General features: G+C 35.1%; 1 protein-coding gene across 2 annotated transcripts; it reads left to right on the top strand.

Annotated features, from left to right (window-relative positions):
* Positions 1-4,115: 4,115 nt before the first annotated feature.
* LOC133706302 (GRF1-interacting factor 1-like) lies at positions 4,116-9,424 on the top strand. Of its 2 annotated transcripts, none has more exons than XM_062131809.1 (4): positions 4,116-4,498; positions 7,610-7,686; positions 8,561-8,645; positions 8,757-9,424. In XM_062131809.1, the coding sequence occupies exons 1-4, from the start codon at positions 4,418-4,420 to the stop codon at positions 9,174-9,176; spliced, it is 663 nt and encodes a 220-aa protein (XP_061987793.1). In that variant the 5' UTR covers positions 4,116-4,417; the 3' UTR covers positions 9,177-9,424. The 2 variants fall into 2 exon arrangements, with proteins under 2 accessions (XP_061987793.1, XP_061987794.1); XM_062131810.1 differs by lacking the exon at positions 4,116-4,498 and adding an exon at positions 4,529-6,368.
* The last annotated feature ends 7,957 nt before the right edge of the window (positions 9,425-17,381 follow it).

Below are 17,381 nucleotides of genomic sequence, written 5' to 3'. Positions count from 1 at the left end.
ATCGAGGGATGTCATGCCAAGCATGAACTTTAATCCTGATAAATGTTCTTCTTTATCTTATAGACCCCTTTGACACCTATTGCTTTCTTGCTTTCTGGTGGATAAGTCAGCTTCCAGGTATCATTCTTTTCAATGACATGCATTTCTTCATCCATTGCTTCTATCTTCTCTTCTGTGATAGCTTTGTTGAAGCTAAGTGGGTCATTATCTGCAAAGAAACAAAATAGAGTTGTATCTTCGATGACTTGCGTGGCATCGTACAACTCGTCAAGATTTCTCATCCTTCTTGGTCCTTCTGACGATGAGGATGTTGCTGCTGGTGTTGATGATGATGCTCCTGGTGTGTTCCTCCTGTTGAATACAGGGAATCTGTGTACCGGACTTTGTGGTTCAGCTGCTGGCATAATCACTGGACTTTGTGGTTCAGCTGCTGGCACAATCGGTTCTTCGACAAGTACTGTTGGTACTTCTTCACCTTCAAGGATCAAATCAATGTTGATCCATTTGCCTGCTTCTTTATCATCATTCCATTCCCAAGATTTATCTTCTTCAAAGATAACATCTCTACTCATAATCACCTTCTTCGTGATGGGATTATACAGCTTGTATCCCATCCTTCTTTCACCATATCCGACAAAGATGCATTTCTCGCTTTTATCATCAAGCTTTCTCCTTCTTGCATCTGGGATCTTTGCATATGCCACACAACCAAAGACTCGTAGATGAGTAACACTTGGTTTGTGACCACTCCATGCTTCTTCTGGAATGACTCCTTGCAAACTTCTGGTTGGGCAGCGATTCAGTAGATACACTGCACATGATACAGCTTCAGCCCAGTATTGCTTGGGCAACTTCTTTGCTTTGAGCAGACTTCTTGCCATGTCAAGAATCGTGCGATTCTTCCTTTCAGCTACACCATTCAGTTGTGGTGTATACGCAGGTGTTGTCTGATGTCTGATGCCTTGTTGTGTACAATAGGCTTCAAAGTCATTTGCTGTATATTCTCCACCTTGATCAGATCTCACGGTTCTGATCATGTAGCCACTTTGCTTCTCCACAATTGCTTTAAAATCTTTAAAACAATTGAATACTTCTGACTTCCTCTTCAGAAAGTATATCCACGTCTTTCTGCTAAAATCATCAATAAAAGTGAGGAAGTACCTATTCTGTCCAGTCGACATAGGCGTAATTGGGCCACACACATCTGTGTGCACTAACTCCAGTGGCCTCTTTGCTCTCCAGTTGACTTCTTTGGCAAAACTGGATCTGTGATGTTTGCTGAGGACACAACTCTCACAGACTTCATCTGGATGATCAATGTGGGGCAAACCTTTGACCATCTTCTTGCTTGCTAGCATCTTCAGACTTGTGAAATTCAGATGTCCAAGCCTCAGGTGCCAAAGCCATTCTTCACTGTTAGTGATGGCACTCAAACACCTTGCTGCATCATACTGGATGTTCAAAGGAAACATCCTATTCTTGGACATTTTCACATAGGCCATTAATCTCCAATTGTTGTCTCTAATTGTCAGATGACAATTCTTCGAGTAAAAAGTATATCCTCTCTCCAAAAGTTGACCTAAGCTGATCAGGTTCTGCTTTATGGCTGGGACATAATAGACATTGGCGATGTAGCTGGAATCGCCGTTCTTCAACTTGATTGGGATGCTGCCTTTACCTTTGAATGGAACCTTTGTGGTATCTCCAAAAGTAACCAGACCTTGCTTGGTCTCATCTAGATCACTAAATAATTCTCGGTAGCCGCACATGTGATTGCTGGCTCCAGTATCTAGATACCATATATTTTCCTGTTTCTCGCAAAGTTCTTGTTGGACAAGAAATGCAGCTTCTTCTCTGTCATCCTTCTCTGCATAGTTGGCTTGCTCACGTATCTCCAACGGAGCTTTCCTTTTACATTCAGTGCTATAGTGCCCAAATTGATTGCACCTATAACACTGGATATTTCTCTTATCACGGTTATTGTAACCGCCTCCTCTTCCTCTAGGAGTGAATGCTTGTTGTCTTTGGCCTCCTCTGGTGGTATTTCTGCCACCTCTTCCTCTGAAGCTTGTATTCCAAGAACCTCTTCCTTGGAATCTCTGGAATCCTCCTCTGGATTGTTGACTTCCTGCTTGAGTGGTATATCCACTTGTTGAAGTCTCCCCTTGCTCATATCTGTCCTTGAGAGACAGCTTTGCTTGTAAGGCATGCTCGATGGCCTTATCTCCATTTCGCTTTACAATCTTCTGCTCATGAGCTTGCAAAGAACTCATAAGCTCATCAACTGTCAACTTGTCCACTTCCTTGGACTCTTCAATAGCGACAACAACAAAATCAAATTTTGGATCTAGGGATCTCAAAATTTTCTCAGTAATTCGAGAATCGACGATGGCTTCTCCATTTCTCCTCATCTGATTGACTATCACCATAATTCTTGTGTGATAATCAGAAATAGACTCCGAGGACTTCATTTGCAATAACTCAAATTCACCTCGCAAAGATTGAAGACGAATCTTCTTGATTCTGTCAGCACCTTTGTACTTTTGTTGGAGAGCCTCCCATATATCATGTGATGTTTCAGCGGAAGCTATGATCTCGAATGTATCTTCATCAAGACCTTGGTAGATGATGGTCTTTGCTTTGTTGTCCTTCTTTCTGTTGACTTTCAGGGCTTGCTTCTGTGCCTCTTGTAAAGCTTCTTCTTCTTCTTTGGACTCTGGTTCATCATAACCATAGTGTACAATCTCCAAACACTCTTGTGAACCAAGGAATGCCTTTAATCTGATGCACCAACTATCATAGTTGTCTTTGGTCAGCTTCGGGATGAGTGTTTGTGTACTTTCTGTAGTCATTTTGCTCTTTTAATGACTATATCTCCTTCTGGGAGTTGAATTTGGCAAAACGGACACTGTAGATCGATCCGGAATGGTCGAAATAGTCGGGAACCGGTCTGACTTTGTAGAAATCGGGTCAGAAAATGGGTGAACCGGTCCAAAAACCAATTCTGGGCGTCGGGCGGTTCGCTGGGTTGAACCGGGAATATTCAGTGGAATATTCTATCGGCTCGGCTTCGGCTAATAGCGGCTCGGCTTAGCGGCTCGGCTTGAAAAGGGAATATTCTCGGGAATATTCTCCGGCTCGGCTGGAGTCTCAGCTTGAGGCTTGGCGCGGCTTGGCGCGGCGCGGCTTAAACGGCTCAAATATGGCGCGCGTGGACGTCACTCGTCTTCTTCCTCTGGCGCGCGTGGGTGCGACTGGGCTACAGTTACCGGAACTTCCGGTGGCGCGTGTGGATCACCCCGGTGTCCGATTGAGCTGATTTTTGCGGCAGTGAGTTCGTATGGATGAGCTCTACACGGTGGAATGATCAAAACTTGTTTTTGACAACTTTGAAAATTCGGCTATCCCAGAAAATACTTCTGTTTTCTGACGAACGGGGCTCTGATACCAATTGTTGGAGGGAGTAACCACTGGTGGTGGCTTTGAAACACTCAGAGGGGATAAAACACAAAGTTTTATTTCAAGAACACAAGCTTACAGGAGCAAAGATAAATACAACAAGCTTAACAATACACACCCTCTCTTTCTCTCTAGTGTTTCTCTCTATTCTCTCTACTCTCCCACACCTAATAGCATAAGCTCAGCTTGCTATTTATACACGAATTCAAAACAAGAAAATTCAACCTTCAAGTGTGAAGGCGGCTGTGGACGGTGGTGTGAAGGCGGCTGGCGGCTGCGGCTGGTGGCTGGCGGCTGGTCTGTCATAGCTGGTGGCTGGCTGGCCGGTGGTTGCCTTCCTTGACCTTCTAGATTGAGTTTAATATTCAACAAGTTTAACACCTATGTCATCTGTAAATATTTAAATAATGCTAAATTTCTAATTAATTTTCCGTTTTTATTAATTTACATATTAATTTTTTATTTTTTTTTTAAAAAATGGGACGACTTACCAAAATACTCCCCTTTCCTGCACCCAAATACGCATACACAGAGGGCAGGCAGGACAGAATACTTATCTGTTCTCTTCTCTCTCTCTCTCTCTCTCCTGTATCACGTGACCTCTCAATTATAAAGAAGGAAAAAGTAAAGAAAAGTTACTCTTTTTTTACCAGGAAACCAAGACAAAGACACTTCTTGTCTCTCTCTCTCTCTCTCCCCCTCTCTATGTAATGATATCTATCTATCAATCTTAGGTAGATACAGACAGCTCTCTCTCCCTCTCTCCCTCTCACTCTCTCACTTACTTATGTCTGTTTAGAAAGAGAGAGAAGCAAAGAGCAAAGGCATCTCTTTCGCGTACTTGCTGTTGCTCTCAGCCCAGAGGAGGACACAGAGAAATAGAAAGGGACCCTTTTTTTTTTTGTGTTTTTGTGAGTATAGCTCTGTGTGTGTGTCTTTGGTTATAAATACTAAAGAAATGCAACAGCACCTGATGCAGATGCAGCCCATGATGGCAGCCTATTACCCCAGCAACGTCACTACTGATCATATTCAACAGGTTTCTCTCTTCACCTCACCTCTCCTCTCTTCTCACAGCTTCTTTCCACCTGCTTTACTATCTCTTTTTTCCCAGTTTCCAGTGCTTCAGCTTTTGTTTTCTTACTTCTTTTTCTTTTTTGGAGTTTCTTGTGTGCTCCTAAAGTCCAACTGTTATTGACTATATATATATCTTCTTTTTTTTTCTCACTATCTCTTTGGTTAGTTTTCTTGTTTGTTTATGTTTCCTTATCATTGACAGCTCCTTTGTGCACTTTACTTGTAAGATTTGATGTGTATTGGTTTACAAGGTTGTTCTTTTTTTTGTGTTCACCTGTTTTTGCAAGTGGGTTTTTATTCCTTTGTTGTTTCTTTATGTCATATATATGCTTTTAGCTTTGCTCATCACTTAGGGCTCATCATTAATGTCCTGTTCATATATATATATATTCTCCTTTTTTGGTGGTAACTCTCTCTATAAGAACTAAAGTTTGAATCTGTAGAGTATTTGGTATTTTTCTAGTGGAGTTGGAGGCTGGAGGTCAGCAGCTTATACATGACATAAATAGCATCATGTCGCTAATTTTTGTTACTGTTCCATGCTTGTTGGTAACCAGTGTTTATGGTTTATTCTATGTTGGATATATACTATTGATTGATCTTATTGTTATTTTAAAATCTAATGTCCTTCCTCCCTTGGTTCTTAATTGGATAGACTAAAGATGATTGGTGCCTTTACCAGCTACCATATGGCAAAGAGTTGGTGCTTACCTGTCCATTTAACCAAAGAATGGAAAGTGATAATAACAAAAAAGAGTTTTTGTAACAAAAACAAATATTTTACCAATTGATTTTACAGCTGGGAGTTCAAGTGCATCTGTTATGTTTGCTGCATGAACTTTTTAAGGCAGAATGTCAGGACTCAATTTTCTTAGCTTTTCCTTTTGATGTTGATGTTCATCGAGGCAGGATTTTGTTCCTGAAATGATGATTTACAATGGAAAGGTTTCTTGTTTGATCAAAATCAAACACTATAAGGAGATCGTAATTAACAAGACTAACAATGGTAAAAATAGTACCCACCCCATTAAGATGATCCATTGTATAGGACCTGTTTTGCAGATTCTACAATTGATTGCAAGTAACCGGTTGTATAAACTATGAGTATGTATGTATAGGAATTCTGTAATTTTTTGCTAAAGTTGGCCTCTTGGTGCACCCATTTTTTCAATTAATTAATAACCTTGTTTTGGCTGCTGGCCTGAGTCCTGTAGCATCCTTATTCGTTTCATGAATTGCTGTACATACCCTTTATCATAGGTATGTTAAGCATTTCCTAGGGAAAATGCAAACGTTAGGCACTGTGATGGGTTTTATTCAACATATTTTGTTTCTGATTGTAGGATCAAGCCATATGAATGCTGGTTGTTGAATAGGATAATGGCCTGCACATTAGGGACTTTTCTTGATATAAATTGTCATTTGTTTGGATATGTTGGCATTATTGCTGATGTGGTCCTGTTTTGAGATGGGTCTTTCTTTAGTGGTCCTCTCTTGATGTTTTCAAAACATACTGAGACATATCCGTGATATGCTTTGCATTTCTGTCATAAAGATCTATTCTGAGGATAGCATGGCATTCTCCTTCTGTATGTTTTGAAACACATGAAGGGTAATCAACTCTAGGTGTTTGTTTTGTATTTGTTGATGAATTAATCGCTTCTGGGGTGAATACTAAAGCACTAAGCTAGTATGGGACCCTCAACAACTGGCTAGCAAAAGAACAAGGGAAATTAACACAATTATTGTTTTTTCGTCTATTTGTTGAAGGGATGCCAAAAGCCCTATGTGACATCTACTTCAACCCATTACTGAACTGGTGGTTTCACATGGTATTGACTCAGTCCATTATGTTTACCATGCTGACAGAAGTTTCAGATGTAGTAATTTCCATTACATTAAGGCCAGTAAAAGTGCTTATGCTGTTGAAGCTAGAAGTGCTTGTAGTTGCATGATTCTGGTCTGGATTAGATGTATCTAGGATTATACTTATCAGTTGATGCAATTAGCTCACTGATGTCTGTATTAGAAGTGAGAAATGCTTGGAAAACAATGTAGTAAGTTTTCCAAGTTCCTTTTAAGGCAGTTAAAAAATGGCTGATTGGACTAGCAAGAGTGTGAACTTACGTTTTTTGTGTGTATTTTGTCAAATTTGAGTGGTGACACAATCCGGATCTCTACAAGCATTGCTGTATTTCAGAAAAAGCATCTAATTTCATTCATGATATTGGCTCATCTACTTGTGAAGTGGACGATTAGAACGTGCAGTGGAGTTTAAAGATTGAGCCAGTACTTTATTGCTAATATTGTGGATTATTGAAACTTAAAAGCTTCCTTCTATTATTGACTCTGTTTCACACAATGGCTAAATTTGAAGTGGATACTTGTGTTCTTTATGCATATGATAACCTTATTCTTTATAGTCTAGCACATCTGTATCGAATGTTCCCGATTCAAATTTCTGTTCTACTAGGAATTCGTTGAATAGCTTACTTGCTTTATCTGTATTATGTTTAAATTAAATGCTCATAACCATTAATTATTACGTCAGTGATGCTTAATAAATATGATGGGAAACAAGAATGGATGTTTCTTTTCTGGTATGATTATGGAGAGCTACTGTGATGCTTGGTGAGAAGATCAACTAAAATGTGTGAATAAGGGATGGTAATGGGGACATGCAGAGGAAATTAAGTTGTGCTGGATAATGATGCTAACCTCGTGTTTTATCACTTATGGTAGATGGAAAAGCGTTGACATGCATCTTAAACAATGTCTTTAGTCTTTGTTAGTTCTTCGACACTCCTTTTATGTGCCAGAAACAATGAAGGATAGACAAGAAAAAAAATATTGAATTGCTTAGGAAGTAGGTTATATTTTTTTAAGCATGTTCACTTGCCATATTTTGTTGGCTCCTTTGATGTTCAACTGGGGAATAAGCTGATTTGTCAGGCACGGTGCATTGAAAGAAAAGGAAGGGAGATTCTTTGTGTGCTTATTTATTCGCCATTCATTGCTTTATAATTATTGTTTAACTAATGCTCATTCATGCCTTCATTGTTTATTAAAGCAGTATCTGGACGAAAACAAGTCATTGATTTTGAAGATTGTTGAGAGCCAGAATTCAGGGAAACTCAGTGAGTGTGCAGAGTAAGCACTTGCCTCTCAATTAAACTTTTAAATTTGTCTTCTCTCTGGTACAAGGAGGCAACCCTACTGTTGCTTACAGTCTGCAGTTTATACATCAGTAAAATACAGCTGGATAGTCTTTGATTGAAGGGAATATGGTAAAAGGAGGCATTGATCATGGATTATGATCCATGGTTAATTGGTCCTTCAGATCTTCTTTTGGCTGCTTATTAAATCATAACTGCATGTCAGTCATGATCATTTTTAAACCTTTGGCATGTTGCTGTCTTAAATTTCTTTGACTAGTCCATTTGTCGATGCTGACTAATGCCAAAAGATTGCCCTCCTCTTCATCTCTAGGTTTATACTGATCAATTGATCAGAATTCAAGTGATCGAGAAAACTGCTCGCGGTCATCTGAATGCCTCTTTAGAGCTTATATTTTACTATTTATTTTTCTTACCAAAACACCATCTTCTCATTTCCTCCTGAATGGAGACTCTTCTCAAATATATAGCATACTGTCTTGGTCATCTTCAATTCTTGAATTTGTACCTCTTTGGTCCCAAAATGATATGCCAAAACATGGCAAGCTGAAGTGATGATCTTGAATTCTTGTTGGGAAAATGATACTGTCGATATGTAGACAATTTAGATCACAGAAGGAAGTCTAAAAGTTAGAGCTGTTGTATAGGTGATGTCTATGCATGATGGTTTGAGTTGTAATTGAATCTGTTTATCTGTAAGTGATTGTTGAAAAGGATTAATTGATGGCCTAAATACATGCAAACATACAGCAAAGTGAACAGCGCCTGCACTGCTCTAAGATAACCCAGCTGTGGTTGGAAATTGTTTATATTTAAATTGCTAAACATCGAGCAATTTTGTGTTATAGGAACCAAGCAAGACTGCAACAAAATCTCATGTACTTGGCTGCAATTGCTGATTGTCAGCCCCAACCACCTACCATGCATGCCCAGGTAAAAGGGCTAGCTATTAAGAATGTAAAGTATGTGAAAGTGCAGGCTTTGGAAAAGTATTTTAATGTATTTCAGTTTGGATTTGATCTTTTATCTGTAAATTCCCTGCAGTTCCCTTCCAGCGGCATTATGCAGCCAGGAGCACATTACATGCAGCATCAACAAGCTCAACAGATGACACCACAAGCCCTTATGGCTGCACGCTCTTCTATGCTGCAGTATGCTCAACAGCCATTCTCAGCGCTTCAACAACAGCAAGCCTTACACAGCCAGCTCGGCATGAGCTCTGGTGGAAGCGCAGGACTTCATATGATGCAAAGCGAGGCTAACACTGCAGGAGGCAGTGGAGCTCTTGGTGCTGGACGATTTCCTGATTTTGGCATGGATGCCTCCAGTAGAGGAATCGCAAGTGGGAGCAAGCAAGATATTCGGAGTGCAGGGTCTAGTGAAGGGCGAGGAGGAAGCTCTGGAGGCCAGGGTGGTGATGGAGGTGAAACCCTTTACTTGAAATCTGCTGATGATGGGAACTGAGAGGTTAGAAATGGTGAACCTACTGGTTTGTTAACACACAAACTTTAGCAAAGTTTAGTCAGGAAGTTGATCTAGAAATAGAAAAGCAGAGAGGACTTGTTGCCTGGAAAACTTGTATGTTGCAAAAACATGTTGAAGACTTGCCACAAACCTTTCTCTGGCATGTTTTGAAGTCGCTAAGACACTTACGATGAATCTTGTGCTAGTGTATCACTGTAAATTTCTAGGCTATGTTTTGGTGTGCGTTATTCCTGCTTCCTTGCATTTTGTTTGCATTTTGTTGGTGTCTTCAAATATGGGTTTAGTTTCAATCTTCTTCAACGTGGTCTAACCATCTTCTATAAACCATGCACTTGCTAGCTTTGGAAATTAAGAGGCATCACTTGTACTTCACAAGTAACATTTGTCGGAATCATAATCTGAATCTTTGATAGCTCCAGCTTATATGAACACAGTGATTGCTTTGGAGATAGAAGTGAAAGTTTTAATTTGGAGATAGAAGTGAAGTTTCGAAATCTGAAGCTTTGAAAAACACCACTTTGATCAGTAGGTTTTATTGAATGTAATGCTTCATTTATAAAAATTGCAGAAGTGCAGTTGATTGGAGCTTTGTCTTGTTTGACCTTGGCATTTCTATTTTTGCTGAAGCAGTAAAGTTTGTTTTTATCCAAATTAATTCCTGGTTTAATGTGTCTTTCTGCTTTAAGATTAAAGCATGGTTATCAAACTCAGCTTGGCCGAATAGTTGAACTGATCTGATAGCTCACTAACCTAAAACATAACTTGATTTTTATTTTGAATTATTTTGGATGTTGATGTGGCCAAACTCGTGTGATTTGAGATTGACTCGGAAGACTCAATAATATAAACTTTAAATCACATCTCGGGTTGAGTTTAGCAACTTGAAACTCAACTTCGTTAACTTCAAGCTCATATATGTATTCACTCGAATAAGTTTTAAAAAAGACAGCACTTTGCTAGTTAACTTAATTTTATTTATATAATTCAAGCTTTATTTATATAATTCAAGCTTCTGGGGCTAGCTAGATATCAGATTTAGCAAAAAAGACAAGCATGCATGAGCAAGTAAAACATGAGCTACTGATCATACAAAAACACAAGGATATTGAAGTTCGAAAGCCCTCTCAGAAACATCTCCCCAAACGAAACCATCTTCTGTCTGTAAAAATGGAGATGTATTGTTGCAAAAAGCACCATCCACACTTTCCACATCAAACCGTGGGGTTCCATGGCGAGGAACTTGACTGGCTTCTTCATTGGCATCACAGGGATCTTCAACTTTGGAATCTTTGCCTGTTAATTCTTGAACAATTGCCCTAAACTCAGTGGCATTGGTTGCTTTAACCATTGTTGGGCTTGAAATGTATTTAATCTTGACTGGTTCTCTCTTGTTCTTGGTGGATTTTTGGCCCTTTTTTGGTTGTTCTTGCTGAGCAAAATACTGTTCCCTAAAGCTGCTCATTTTCTTTGATTCTTGGCGGAAATATGGATCAAAAAGAGAGAAAAAGCAGTTGGTTATGTTTTTGTTGTGTGTTGATGCTTTGCTTTTATAGGGTTTTTGTGAGGACTTGTGCTCAGAGTGTGCTTCCAAGAAACAGAGGTCTAGGCACAAGACAAAAATGGCAAAACCTGTGGATGACTTGGACAGATAGAAAAGAAGTTTTGAACTGTTAAGGAGAAGTGAAGTGACTTCCTTCCCATGTTTGGTGGGCCTAAATAACTTTCCATAATGGCGGCCTAAATTTATTACAGTCAGTATAAACGATTAAAAAAAAATACAATAATTAATTTTTAAAATATTTTTTTATTTAAAATATATTAAATTATAAAATAAATTTAATATATTTTTAATTAAAAAAAACACCCGCTTCATAGCACACGTTAAATATAATTTTAATAGATCAATATCACACATCAATTCACCAATTAATAATTTTTCTATTAAATTTAAAATTAAACCTCGAGTTAGAAAAATTTTGCAAATCAATTCCACAAACAGAGTCATAATTATACATACAAGAGAGAAATCTTCGAGAGTAACCTATTTACCGTCGAAGATATCTTTAATAGTACATGGAAATCTAGATTAATATGTTCATAAGAAAATGATAATTTAGTGGTGTTTTATTTATATTTTAAATGATACCGTTTGGGAATTACATTTCAAAAAATTTATTTTTTTATATTAAATTATTTTGATACACTGATTTTAAAAATAATTTTAAAAATATAAAATAATATTATTTTAATATATTTTAATATAAAAAATACTTTAAAAAATAATCACAATTATACGTATGTGGAAACAAATTTAAGATATCTTTTAACAATAACGTGTACTCTTTGCCCTTTGGATTATACATGTAACAATAGTCTTAAGGCGGCAACATTTTTTTCAGTGGCTGTTAATGTTCAGAAATTGCAACTGCGTACAAGAAAGTTGCGTGATTGAGATTCAAGGATGGTTATTGATTTAATGTCAAGTGTTGATTATGTTTAATGCTTTTTGATTTTTCTCAGTACCCTTTTTTTTACCTTTTTCCTACATATAATTAATTGTCAAGAATCAACCTTTATCATGTTTCCTTTAAAAATTCTCATATTCTAACCTCTTCTTTATAATGAAATAAGATATATATATATATATATATATATATATATATATATATATATATATATATATATATATATAAAGAGAGCTAAATTCTAACTTGAGTTCTACCTGGCTGTGTTAAATTCAATACATATATTATTAGGGTCTTGGTAGAGTTTAGGAATACGTATGAATCTCTATGTCGGCATTGAGTTTGTGATTTTGTATATGCAAAGAATGATAGATGCCACATCTTATTAAAAAAACATAGATTGGTATATTATATAGGTGGCCTGTGCTATACCACGAGCCATGTCGAATTTTTTCTAACGTAAACAAAAATGTTTAGATGAAGCTAGCATATTTAAAGGGAAAAAAATCTGACACTCGAGGATTTATTTGATAACATGAAATATTAAATGAAAATGGAATAATGATATGGAAAGCAAAATGAATAAAAATTTTAATCTCATTCCCCAACAAATCAAACATCGAATGATTAAATTAAAAAAAATATATTTTTTAAAAAATAACTTGAGTATATTCAAATTAGCATGCCAAATCTGCAACCTAGTCAATAAATCAAGATAACCCATTAAAAGGTAAATTGAATAAAACTACAGAGCTTAATTATCAAACCAATCTAATGTTGAAGGACAAAACTAATTTTTTTTTAAGAAATGAAAAAAGACCAGAGTCAACACCTGACCTCACCTGCTAAGCACACGATCTGAGACATGAGACGAAGATAACAACATAGAAAGGAAAGTGAAAAAAATCATAAAGGTCAATCCCCGATCAATAAGATATTAAATGATGAAAATGAAAAAAAAAATCAATTTTAAAAAATGACCTAAAAAGGATTAAAATCAACTCAGTCTAATCTTCCAAACTTATAAGCGAGGTCATGATTATCCTATAAAAGTCAAATTTAGAAAAATCACAAAGTTAAATTCTCAATCAACCAAATAATAAAGGACAAAATTGAGAAAAAAATCAATAAAAAAAGATTCAAAACAAAATAAATAATAATAATAAGAATGAGGATCAAATTAATTTGACATAAAAAGAAAAATCTTAATGCATCGCTTTCATTGCCACCATGAAAGTAGGCGTTTGGCTACTGGAGCCTCCTCGCTTGCTACCTAGAGAGCATAGACATCTCCCACTTGTTGGAACACGTGTTGCACGTGCCACCTAACTTTTTCATCTCATTTACTCTAGCCCGATACTTGTCCTAGTTTAAATTTTGGTCCCTTAACATTGAATTGTTTTAAATAGCCTAATTGTGTTTTATTTTGCAAAACTGAGCATCAACTAATCACTAGAAATCTCCTTTCTCAATACTACAAGATCCTTGTATCAAGAAACAAAAAAAAAAAAAATCAAATCCCAAATGAAGCTAAATGTGGAGATCACATTGAAAAATAAAAGGTTCAAGTATCAAATTGTAAAAAAAGCCTTGAATCCCCCTTGATCATGCAAAAAAGTCCCTAAAATTTGAAAAAAAAAGGCTGAACATTCCTTCAACCTTTTAACTCAATCTCTGAAACTTTAATTGTTTTAAATTAATAAAATTAAAATTTGTTTTGTAAAATTAAGAATTAATCAAGCAACAAAATATTTCTTCAACATCTTGGGACTCCCATACACACATATGGAATACAAATCATCAAGACTAATTGCAAATCAAAGCAATGTCAAGGAACCAAATAAGAAGAAAAGGAAATTGAGGAACTAAAATGTAAAAAACCCTAGGACTAAAAAAAAGAGATCCAGTATTCGAATAAATAGTGTATCTGCTCACATGCCACAATACATCCCTTCAACCTCTCGCCAAAGCTCTAGTTATTTTAAATTAATGAAATTAAAATTTATTTTGCAAAACTGATAATTAAAAAGCCACGTAGGTAGGAAAAGAAATTGAAGGACTAAAACATAAAAAATCCTAAGAACTTAAACATAATAGATCAGATACAATGAATCTCCTCACATACCATCGGACATTACTATTGCCTCTTTGTTTATATATATATATATATATATATTATAATTATTATTAATGTTTGTGCACACGCACACTTCTCATTTCATTTCAATATATGATATTTAACAGTTACATGTACAGTCAACATAAAGAAGGGAGTGGAAGAAATAGAGTGTTGGCTTCCACTTTCACAACAAAATAGCATCAATAACCTTATTTTAGCAAATTAATAATAATAATAATATATATCCTTATCAAAACTATGCAAAATAATTATGGTTAATATCATTCCTTCAAGAACAGAAAGCTAAGTGTTGTCTTCATCCCAAGTGATTTGTTTTAGGATTCAGCCCATATATCAATTTTACTCTAATTTAGATTAGTTAATTAATTAATATCTACACCAAGATTCAACCCTTTTGAATTGCTTTAATTAAGCGAGTGAGAAGTACTCCCAGATGTCAGTATTAGAGTGGTTTAATTAGCATAAGACGTAATCTCCATTAATATTATTAGAAAATATTTCATCGTGTGCATGCATGATAGCTATTATTAATGTTTGCTTTCAAAATAGCGTTTTACTTGAAAAAATATTAATTTATTTTTATAATTTTAATATATTAATATTAAAAATTTAAAATAAATTATTTAAATATATTTTCAAATAAAAAAAGGCCGACAACGATTAAACAATCAAGACTTTTGAAAATCATAGCAGTAGGTTTGGCTATACAATATTCTGGCTAGTGATTTTCTCACTTTATTTCTTCACGTTGTACAAATGGAAGGAGTCAAGGTCCCTGCAGTCCCTATCATGGTATCATATCAATTCTGGAAAAAGGTGGCCAAAGGAAAAAATAATAATAATAATAAATAGAGAAATGGACGTAGATCTATTAGTAAAATTAATCCTGGGTTGACTGACTGAAGGTATTGAAGCTTCCTAGAAACTATGATCAAATAATTTGTTTGAAAGAATGCGATTTTTACAGGTAGTAAGTTTTTCATACTCGTAAGAGTTCAAATAATATTATCAATTTTGTAACACTCATGATTAATTTAATATGTTGTGTTTATTGATCTCTTAATCAGTGACTGTAAATTGCAGGATATAACAAGAAAAAGAAAAGAAAAGGTTTTTTTTTTTTAAAAAAAAACATCACTTTTCTGATAAAAGTTTGAAAAAATAGCAGTCTCAAAATCTTGAACTCAATGGTATTTGCTTGTACAGGGAATAGAAGAGGAGAGTTATGGAGAAAATATATTAGATAGAGAAGTTCACTTGGAGATTTTGACGGGGGAGAATGAAGATAAAGATGGCAAGTACTTAATGATCAGTACAATAATGTTGATGCATTGCTACTTGCATACTAAATGTTGGCTAGGTAAACGTTGCATACTAAGAGGAGTAGTTGGGGGAGGGCTTCAATTGGTAGAAAAAAACTCACAAACCCTTGGGTTATCCTTGCACACTACTAGAAAATTAATAAATATAAATAGAAATTTAGAGGAAATATTTTTGTTGGTAAATTGCCGATGAATTTTACCGATGGAAATATTCGCTCGGTATTTACCGAGAGAATTACAGCGGGATAAAAAATTAAAACAAAGTAAAAAAACGATAATGTGCCATTTTACCAATGGAATTACCAATGGAATAAATTCCATCGGTAAAATCCGTCAGTAACTTCATTGGTAACCTGTGAATATTGTTCATCATGTCAATTACAAAAGGAATCACCAACGGAAAATTCCGTCTGTATTTTCCAGAGAGCTCTGAAACTGTTCACTTTCTAATTGCACTGTTAATTATTATTCTTTACAGACAAAATTATCGACGGATTGAAAAGTCGTTCATGTTATTTGGTGGTTTTTTGAAAAATTCTAATTTAATTAAAATCTTAAATTAAATATTACAGACGGAATCACCGACGGATTGAAAAGTCGTTGGTGATATTTGGAGGTATTTGAAAATTTTTGATTAAATTGAAAATTTAAATTAAATATTACAGACAGAATCACCGACGGAATGATTAAAAATATTAATATTTAATTATCCATTGGTAAAATTGTCGGTAAAACGCCCCAATAAAAAGCCTATGATCCCTAATTTCACAATAGACGAGGCTCCTTTCTTCTTCTTCTTCTTCTTCCCCATGTGTAAAAAGCACCAATATCCATTTCTTTCTCTTTTGTTCTCTCGTCTACTTCTTCTCCTCTCCTCCATGCTTAGGTATGTATTCTTCTCCTTTCTTCTTTTTTCTTAGTCTTTTTTTAATTAATATACTTTATGATTTTTTTTTCTTTTCTTAACTTCACTTGCAACTACATTAAGGTAAAAAACATCAATATTCATTTTTCTTTTTTCTTCTTTTTTCATGTTTTTTCTCACTATATTTGTTTTTTATTTTATTTCTAATTGTTTTTGTTCTTAATAATTGTATGAATATTGTTGTAGGAAATTTTTTCATATGAATTTCATTAAGGTAAAAAACATCAATTTTGTTCCAAGCGTTTTGAGTATTATAGAGTGTTGATTTATATTAATTTAATTATTTTATAGTTTTTTAAAATGGATTTTTTAAAAATATTTTTAAATAATTACCAACGGAATTACTTAAGGTATTTTTCCATGGGAAATACTGACGAAATGAAGCGGATATTTTTTTTGCACGCCTTTTCCGTTAGTAAATTCATTGGTAATAATATTTTTTTATTACTGACGGATAAAAAATTATCGTTGAAAGATTCACCGATAGAGTATTTCCGTCGGTGATTTCGTTGGTAAATTAATTACCAACGGAATGATAGTACAAATACTGAAGGAAAATTCCATCGGTAAATCTAAAGATTGTGGTAGTTGAAGAAGTAGAAAAAAGAATAAATATAGTGATAATTTGATTCTTGATCGCTATAGTAAATAGGAGAGAAAATAGAATTTGTTTCTTCATCTTAAAAAAAAGGAGAAATTAATTATGACACGTTCACTAAAAAATCCTTTTGTAGCAAATTATTTATTAAGAAAAATAAATAAACTTAACAAAAAGGCCAAAAAAAATAGTAACGTGGTCCCAGGCATCCACCATTACACCCATAATGATTGGTTATACTATTGTTATCCATAATGGGAAGGAGCATTTACCTATTTATATAACATATCGTATGGAAGGTCATAAATTAGGAGAATTTGCAACTACTCTCAATTTCCAGGGACATGCAAAAAATGATAATAAATCTCTTCGTTAATTCCTTAATAATTAATAAATATTAGAATTTTAAAAGAAAAATATAGATGGTTATCGTTCATTATTAGTTTATTGTTTATATTTCCTTTTATATTTTATTCAATTTTAAGAGTAAGAATTAAGAGTAAAAGTAAGAGGTAAAGTAAACCCAATGATAAAGAAGAGGAAAAAAACCATATGAAGCATCCGCTTTAGGTTATGGGTTAATGATAGGAATTGAACCCGCGCATGGTGGATTCACAATCCACTACCTTGATCCATTTGACTATATCCACTCCTAATATTCTATTTACAAATTACAATGTTTGAATTTCTAATATATATATATATATATATATATAAAAGTCCTTTTTTTTTCT

Source organism: Populus nigra, chromosome 11, assembly GCF_951802175.1.
Source record: "Populus nigra chromosome 11, ddPopNigr1.1, whole genome shotgun sequence".
In the NCBI taxonomy this organism is placed as follows: Eukaryota; Viridiplantae; Streptophyta; class Magnoliopsida; order Malpighiales; family Salicaceae; genus Populus; species Populus nigra.
This window is presented reverse-complemented; position numbering and strand designations above follow the sequence as displayed.

Excerpts from the sequence above, each read along its gene's own strand:
- LOC133706302 (XM_062131809.1), top strand. The coding sequence starts at position 4,418 with ATGCAACAGCACCTGATGCAGATGCAGCCCATGATGGCAGCCTATTAC. Across the intron at positions 4,499-7,609 it reads CTACTGATCATATTCAACAG|TATCTGGACGAAAACAAGTC; the intron begins GTTTCTCTCTTC and ends TTATTAAAGCAG. Across the intron at positions 7,687-8,560 it reads AAACTCAGTGAGTGTGCAGA|GAACCAAGCAAGACTGCAAC; the intron begins GTAAGCACTTGC and ends TTTGTGTTATAG.